The sequence below is a fragment of the Corvus brachyrhynchos genome, unplaced genomic scaffold, assembly GCF_000691975.1.
Source record: "Corvus brachyrhynchos isolate BGI_N302 unplaced genomic scaffold, ASM69197v1 scaffold547, whole genome shotgun sequence".
Lineage (NCBI taxonomy): Eukaryota > Metazoa > Chordata > Aves > Passeriformes > Corvidae > Corvus > Corvus brachyrhynchos.
The window spans coordinates 188,872-197,949 of record NW_008239104.1 but is presented as its reverse complement, the minus strand read 5'-3'; the positions used below and the strand labels follow the sequence as shown (position 1 = coordinate 197,949).

At 35.9% G+C, this 9,078-nt stretch overlaps 1 protein-coding gene across 1 annotated transcript in view; it reads left to right on the top strand.

Moving 5' to 3' along the window:
• The window catches only part of ADAMTS19 (ADAM metallopeptidase with thrombospondin type 1 motif 19), a 145,055-nt gene extending 137,269 nt beyond the window's left edge, over positions 1 to 7,786 (top strand). The window contains exons 24-25 of the mRNA XM_017739345.1: positions 4,445 to 4,622; positions 6,561 to 7,786. Coding sequence (XP_017594834.1) covers positions 4,445 to 4,622; positions 6,561 to 6,712 — 330 coding nt within the window. The 3' untranslated portion in view covers positions 6,713 to 7,786. The remainder of the gene's footprint in view (positions 1 to 4,444; positions 4,623 to 6,560) is intronic.
• The last annotated feature ends 1,292 nt before the right edge of the window (positions 7,787 to 9,078 follow it).

Here is a 9,078-nt window from a genome sequence, read left to right as displayed (position 1 = left end):
CGTTCAAACTGTGATTGTGAGCAAAAGTATCTGTGCTGAAACAAGCAAATGATGAAGTAGCTGTGATTTGATGAGAAGCATGAACAGAGAGAGATGAAAATGATGAAGACCCTTGCTCCCAGGGAAGAAGACCTCTATTCCTAGAGATGAAGATACTCCCAGAGATGGGGGAGGAGAACCTTTGCTTCTGAACAGCTCAACCTTAAAATGGTCAAGACTGGATCCTCAAAAGCAGTTGTGGGGAAAGCTGTAAGATGAGGGAAGGAACTCTCACATGCGAGCAGAGAACCATCCTGGGCGGCTGTCTTGCTGTGACATTGAAGCCATGAGAGAACTGTTTCTTGTGGAGATGTCTCCGTAGCATGAGCAAGAGAGACTCCTCTCCCTAAGTGAACTGAAAAAAAGAGATTATTATAGAGGTGGTAAACTGACTGGAAAAATCTTAAGGGTTGTCTTTTTACATTGTCAGTGGGAGAAGGGAGAAAGGTGGGGGGAGGAGAAGTGTTCTGAAGGTTTAGTCTGACTTCTTTTCTTTCTGTTAGGTCTGTTAATAAACTTCTTTATATTAAGTTTTGTTCCTGCTTTGCTTTCCCCTAATTCTTATCTCACAGAAGCCAAATAAGTAAGTAATGGATATTTTGAACCAAACCACTACAACTACATACCACAATCAATACCTAAAATGTGACAGCTGCATATCCAGTGAAAGGTATTTACCTCAGATTCAATAATTGCAATGAGATCAATCCAAAGGTGAGGCAAGCTTGGGAGGCAGTTTTGGAAGAGTCTGCTTCAGCTAGAATGTAAAATGAGGGTCAGAGCTGTTGCTCTGAAGGTACATCTGGCTGATCTGCAGAAGCTGAGGTGTCTCCTAGTTAAGTCAGACAAAGTCCGTATCTTTTCAGGATAAAGATGAAAAATATTATGAATTACTTCTATTGTCCAATATTAGTGTCTTCTCTCAGTTGTAACAGCAGTTGGCTGATGTGTTTGCAAAACAAATTCATGTTTAAGGCCACTTCATGGAGACAGAAACCTCACTGTTTGCCTGTGTAGCTAGCAAGCGCACTGCTAAATGCCTGCTGCTTTCCCTATTTCATACTATTTCATATTACTTTGAATATGGGATAATGTAGATATGGCAAAAAGATACTTTTTTTTCTGGCTTCCAGTCAGTAGAATTCTTAATTTTGAAGTCAGATGCCACCGCTGCTGCTGCTGCTGCTGCTGTATGAAGAGCACAGCATGCCTATCAGATCCCTCATTGATTTTTAAATCCTAGCTGTGTAAAAAAATCTTGCTTTACTTACATACTGACTAGGCTGAGTTTAAATGTTTTGGATTGCAAATCACTGTGGTAGCCCTGCCTCTTCTCAATGTTCCCCAAACATCTTACAAGACTTAATAAGTTCCCATTCTTTCAAAATAAGAATAAATGCACTGTTAAAATTCAGTGCATTTCTATGGCGAGAAAAGAAGATAGACCACTAATTACTTTATTTCCTGCATTGCCACATATTTCCTATATGAACTGAGACATTTCATTTAATCATCCTCTGATGTCAGTTTCTTTGTCTAAAGTTGTGATATTAAAAAGTAGGTAAAGCAAGGGTAAAATTAAATGTTTGCAATGTCTCTACATCTTTGGATGGAAAATTACATTGTAATGCTTCACAGCACTCTTTGAAATATCTCACCAAGGCCAGTGGAGGCTCAGTTATTAAAAGGATATTAATTCACCAATTAAGATTTTAATGCCAAAATCTTGCCAGATTCTGCCTAGAAACTCAGCGCCTAAACACTGATTAGCCAAGAGAGATCTGTCTGTTACGTGTTCTGTCAGCTGCAGTCACAACAAACTTTCAGGCTAGAGCTCGTCTGATGAAGGGATGTGACTGCTGCCAGAATGCTCTCCACAAAGGCACCTGCCTACATGAATTGTTTGGCATTATCAATTAGCAGATAAACCACTGGAGCCCATTGTATTAGCAAAAGTCTGGTGTTTTCAAATCGCATTCTCCCCTCCAGTACTCCAGATGGCTGGATTGCACCTACTCACTCTTTGATAACCAAAGGTTAAGGGCAGATAGGTTTTTTTTGAGATCTTGTGTACCAGGTCCACCTGCCCATGTCCTCCTTCTTTGTAAATAACAAAAGGAATACCACAAGCTCAGACATCCTCTAACTTTGGTTGAAAAACATGCAAATCTTTTACTGAAGGGAAAAATTGTAATACTGTGTACAATATTACTCTAAATTAAGATCACTATGGTAACATTTAAAGATTATCTTATTATTAGACATCTTCAACATATTAGCTTCGTCATATCTCCTTCATTTTCCCTTTACTCTCACTTATTTTTTCTTTTTGTGTCATAGTTTTAATTTTGTCTTTTCTTTCCCCCTTGTTAATTTTGCTATTCCATTGCCTCAATTTTAATTTCATTAAAATATTCCAAAAATAAATATCTCTGACATCACAATGAGAGGAATTTAAGGAGTGGCCAGAATTTTGACAAGACTAAAATCTGTGTTCCGTCTGCTATTGGGGATAAAATTCATCTAGGTATATGTGTGATTTTTCATGTTGACCATGTGCATAATGTTTGCTATTATAGGAACTCAGATTATTTTTAGCTGCACAGAGAAAAGGCAGAGAATTCAAGAAAAAGAGTTCTACTGAGAGGCTTTTCTCAAGCAATTTTACAGCAGTATACTAAATTTAAAGTTGATAGCATACTTTGAAAATTCTACAGTACTAACTGATTTCCCTCCTCTAAACCATATAATTGTTCATGTGTTAAACTGTGGTTGATACTGGATAGACGACTATGTATTGTTAATTTAATATCTTTACATGCCGTGGCTCATGGAGGCTGTATCTGATTAACTCAGCAACATACAGTTCTGTATTGACTCACTGAGAACAGAAGCAAAATCAAGTCCACTTGCTGCCTTTATAAAATGCCAGTGCTTGATTTCATGTGGTTACAAGTTCAGTCCCTTGTGAAAACCTCCAAGTGTATATCCTAGTCTCTTGAGCTCTCAGTCTCTTGTACCTCTCTTGAGCTCTTATGAGCTCATAAGAGCTCAAGAGAGGTACAAGAGACTAGGATATACACTCTTGATGTACATTTTGGGATGCAAGCCCTCTACTTCCTATTTAGCACATGTAAATCTTTCTTCCAAGTAACAGTGTTTAAAATGTCACTCAAAAGCACACAGATAACAAAACCAAAGGGTAAAAACTTGTTTAGTATTTCTAGTAGTCAAGGTTTATTCCTACTTTGCAGAATACTATGCTTCTCCATCTCCATCTTGAGACAGGATGGGTGGGAAACATTTTTTGTTATAGCACCTTCTCCTTGTCTTTCTCATTTCAGTTTTTTTTTCAGCTGCTTCTTGAAGTCTCGCAAGGAAATATATTCTGAACATTTATGTAATTAAAATTATTTAGAAAAACACTTTCACGATTATGTGGCAAAATTTTCAGCCTGAGCTCTTAGATTATTCATTACAAGAAATTGATTAGTATTTGAAGATGTTCTCTATAGTAAATTTCTCTAAAACTTGGTGAAATGTGTGGGCACTTATGTCAAAATCATTAGAGAGTAGGAGGAAATTCCAATATGTAATTCCTTAATAGATTTGTAGTTAAAACAATAGCATGTGTGTCAATACACACAAAAGTAATTCATGTCTTAGGAAATTTTGTTCACATAAAGTCAGAGAGGGGGAAAGCATGGGGTTTTTTTTTTGTTGTTTTGTTTTGTTTTGTTTGTTTTTGTTTGGAATAGGTTTTCTAAGCATCTGTACAGCACTGTCCAAGTTTTAACTCTAATATATTATGTTACTGTGACAGAAGTAGAATGTTACCATTGTTACAGTGCTCAGTTGTTTCATTTCTTACCTCATTCTCTGTGGCACCAAGATGGCAAGATAGTTAAAGGCCAGGTATCATGTCTCACACTGTGAGTTATATCTGTGAAAACATGAAGATGTGATGCAAAGACAGGAGGCATACACTCTGCTCAGCAGAAAGAGCATCTTTGCTGTGGTTAATTAATGGCTTTATTAAAATTCTTCTTTCTGCTAGTATCTGTGAATTTTTTTTCCATCACTTTAACCTCTAATAAGAGTAAATTAGTATACAGATACAAGAGAGTAGCCTTTGCTTCCTTCAGGCACATTGCTGTATTTGAGTTTCATCACAGGCTCTATAAAATGGGCTTTGATAGCAATTGGATGCGGGAATGAGTCCTTCAATTAATACTGCTAGTTTATTTGTGCTTTGAAAATTGATTTTCATTTAGCTAACTCAATATAATGCAGAAATCTTGGAATTTGGAAGAAGCAGCCACTGAATTCACCTGGACTGGCATTTCATGTTCATGATTACAGGCAAAAATACCTTTCCACTGAATGTGTCTTCTGTGTGTTCCAGTGCTCCGTCACCTGTGGCAAAGGAATGCAGTCTCGAGTCATCCAGTGCATGCACAAGATCACGGGAAGGCATGGCAATGAATGCTTTTCTTCAGAAAAGCCTGCAGCTTACAGACCCTGTCATCTCCATCCCTGCAATGAGAAAATTAATGTTAACACAATAACATCACCCAGGTTAGGTAAGCAGTCAAAAATGACAAATCTCTTTTCAGTTCTTTCTCTCCATACAGTAATGATGATCCCTGTTTAAAAACAGAAGGCTAGGATTCAGGAGATATTCAGGACATTTAAATTCTATACAGAGACTGATCTTCCTGCCTTAGTTTTTGAGCGTGCACAGCAGAGACTGCAACTAAGAATGGTGAAGGGTTTTGTTATGCAAGGAAGGAACTTATTATGAGACTGTATGGTATTATGGGAACAAAGCATCCCATATGAAAATATATTTATATTAGAGACACTATAAATATATATGTTTATAGATATATATATTCACTCATTCAATTTTATCAAACCTTTCTAAAGTAAGAAAAGTATCTTCTTTTCTGTTTAAAAATTCTGCAAACTGTGTTCTCTTGATGTTTGTGAGATCAAGGAGGCCTTTATTTGTTTCTCAAATACAATCAGCTCTTTCCACTTGTCTTTAGTTGAAATGTCTACGTCTATGCCTGATGTATTAGAATGTGTGAAGGAAAATTAGTTTGAATGAAGAGATTTGCTGTACCTGGCAGAACTTAGGTCTCTATTGTTCTTAAGCAAATTATGTTATTGTGCAACTACAGAGATGTTAATTCTGGTAGTTTTTATTTCCTAGTGCATTGTTGATGATGATTACCATTAGTTCTCCTAATTGTTCATTTGCATCTTGAGCATGACAAGAATATTCAAAGGCTTGCTGTAAGACAGCTGATTTTTCAGAGCCCTTTTTAAGATAAAGCTTCCTGTTCAATAGATTACTCCCACATGGAAAACAAGACTGGCATTTCAGACTATATGCAATACTTCCTTTAGGACAGTGGAGGGATTTCTCTTTCAGGTTTTTAACCTTTAAACATTTCTGTGCAGTAGTCATTGTTTCAATTTGCTGTTGCTTATGGCCCTCTCCTTGCTATTTCACTGTTTGAAGATTCCTCCTCTTCGTACTTCAGCTTTCTCTGTTCAGCTGGTCTTTCAGAAGCAAGATGCCATTGCCCCATCATTGATGATTTTCCTCTGGTGAGGTTATATAAGCAGCTTTGTGTCACAGAGTCCAGTGAATCAGAAAGAACCACAGAAAAAATACAGTGTCAATTAAAATTTGACTTAATATGAATTTCAAGAAAAAAAAAAAAAAATTTGGCTATGTTGTCATCACGGAATGGATTATGTGGTACTGAAATTAGTAATCTACAGGTCAATGTCATCCAGCATGGAGTCAGAATCCAAACCAGCAGAAACCTTAATATCTCCAAAATACATAATGCAATGCTTCTCTTCTGTGTATTGATAATTTTGGCCTCCCATTCCATTGTATCATGCAGTATAGATCTTTTGATTTGGGGGTAGGGCTAGTGAAAGCTTAAGGGGATTGTGCCACCAGCTCTTTTACAAATTTCTCTTCTATTAAAATAGGAGATTAACTCAAATCTGAAATTGACTTATTTTCTCAATTCAGTGTTTGTGATGGATTTTGGACGATATCTTGTTCTTGTGCCCTGCTTTTCACTGGGTTCCCATTTTAATTCCATGTGTGTGCTACAGCTTGTATAACTAAATGTGCAAAGTTCCAGCTTTAGTACCATGGTCCTTCTATGATAAACTTTGTAAGAGGCATCATAAGTGAAACAAGGCAGAAAGATGAGCTCCATTCTCTCATGAGAAGACAGCTGCATGACATTAATTAAGTTCAATGCAACTTAATCCAATTTGCAAATAAAGCTGGCCTTAAAAATTTTTGATGTTGAATATATTGACAACAGGAGGACGAGGGGGATTCTTTCTTTTGTTAAATATCTACATCTATTACTCTTTCTCTTCCCCAGATACACTTCTTGTGCCCTTGTCTCTTTTGCTACCTGATTCTTCACTAGTAAAGGCAACAGTAATGTTTATTTGATTTTGCTGTTGTTGTTTCACAGCTGCTTTAACATTCAAGTGCCTGGGAGACCAGTGGCCTGTGTACTGCAGAGTGATAAGAGAGAAGAACCTCTGTCAAGATATGAGGTGGTATCAGCGATGCTGCGAGACGTGCAGGGACTTTTATGCGCAAAAAATGCAAAAAAAGAGTTGACCTCTGTCAGGCTGGCTGGCTCTCAGCTCTTTGCAATCTTGTTATTTATAAACACACACACACCCACACACGCTTTTTCAGACCAAATATTATCAGATGACATATAATTTAATCAAATTAATTTATTTTTGCCTGCCAGACATCCTTAATGGTTTTGGTAACACAGCCAACATGTTTTATCTTCTGACATTTTCATAATTAATTTTTATATGAACACTTTTGGTTACATTTATCAGAATTTTTAAAAAATAGTAACTAGTATTTTGAATGTTTATTTTCAGTAAGGTCATCTGTTGCAAAAAAGTCGTGTTATCTTAAATTTATTTTAATTTAGCTGAATAGTTTTGTTGTATATGGAAATAAAGACCTTTTAAATTTTATTATATTTTTGGCATTTGGAGTCAGAATGATCTTGTATTTTTTGCAACAGATGTCGAAGTGAACAAGCTAACATTATTAAACAGGTTATTACAGAATGTATTGTGAAATTAGTTCATTTGATTTAGAAACATACTGAAGGGGATATTCTACTGTAACTTATAACATATTATAAACAAGAAAATTAAAATAGCTAAGTAGAGATTTTGATCATTCTCATGGACACATACTTGAACACAAGTATTAAATCAATGAAACACTGTAGAGATTTACACTGAATCACTGTTGCACTGTTTGAGGTAGTGTAGAGAAATGCAGTCCTAGAACTTGTACCATCCTATGAATCCACGTCTGTAGTGTTTTAACATGTCACTTAATTTTAAAAGTTTTGAAACAAAAAACCCATGCCCCTCTATACCTTTGTGTGTCCTTTTGCAGATTTACAAATGGAAGAGTCCTTTCTCCTGCCACTTGTATGAATTAATCTGTTAAACATTCTCAGTTTTCTGTTGATGATTTAGAAAATAGCTTTGTAATACTACTTTAGTTTTATCTTTGTCTAATGAAAAAGTCTTTATAAAAATTAAATGTTTTACAGTTTTGTGAAACATTATGAAACAGCTAAGATTTTCCTTATGAGAAAATATTGTACATGATTCACATGATTTTTACATTTTCAATAAAAAGTAAAGCTTCTTTTGTTATTTGAATTTTTCTTTTTTTTGGGTATCTGTGTCTGATAGATTAATCAATTGAGCCCTGCATCACAGCAGGTACAGCTACAGTATGAGTACCTTCTCTGCCTCTTGACTTAGGCACCACTCTGCAGCTACAGACAGACATGTCACTCTGTGAGCCTTTATATATATGGAACATTGAGAATAACAGAGTAACATTTCATGGAGAGGCAGTTATTTATTTCAGGTGAGTGCTATAGCCACTGAACCTGGCAAGTGGTCAGCTGTAGGTCTTCTGCCCACATTTTGTGACACAAGCCTTTAAGTATGCTCTGAAAATATGTAGGAGAGCAAAACCTAAAGGCAAGACAGCGGGAGAAATAAGTCAGGAAGGCATAATATTTTCTACTCAGAGCAAAAAGGGAATGCATCTTTAAGTGATTGTTCCTTTTCATTCTCTGCAAAGAGTCTACTGTATAGATGTGATGTAGATATCCACACAGTTTAATAAACTGAGGCCCCCAGTCAGGACTGTGATTCTGTCCAGAGAGAATACTTAGATGCAGTCTTAACTCCCATTGAAATGAACATCTGTGTTTCAAATAGCTGTACTATCAAAATCTTTGGCTTGGCATCTTACTGCTCTTCATTCAAAAACTGCAACTTTAATGAGGTGCCAGTGTATGATTTTAAATAAAATATCTTCTGGTTCTGAAAAATAAAAAAAGAAAGAAAAATAACATCGACATAATGGAATGTTATATTTTGTATAATTAAAATACACAGAATATTCAGTTGCTCTTGGGCATAACTCCTTAATGTCACAGCCATGCATTTGAAAGTCTTAATAGAATTATTGTAGTTGGCAGGCAAAAGAAACAATTATTATTTTAAATTTTCTTCTTACTTAGCACCAGATATTGGTAATACTCCTGCACTCACTTGAATCACAATTGAAAATCAAGCAAAAGAAAAGATGCCTCCAGACTAGGGATCAGAGAAAAATTTTTTATCAGCCGGTGATATCATCCTCCCAGTTCTAAATATTTATTCTCTGCTGATTTTGAATATTTCACTAACAAGAATGTCATCTTAATCACAAAATTTAAAAAGTGAGTTTTAAATCTGCCTGTATCTGTCAAAAACAGATGAGTGACTTCTGCTGAAATCATCGTCCCATCACCTCTATAAGAACATCATGAAAGGAAAGTACTTTTGATTGGGAGTCAGGGATGGAAAGTTGTGGTCTGAAATGACATTTTTTTAAAATCTAATGAGTGAAATCAGGATGTTATAGTGCTGATAACTCTG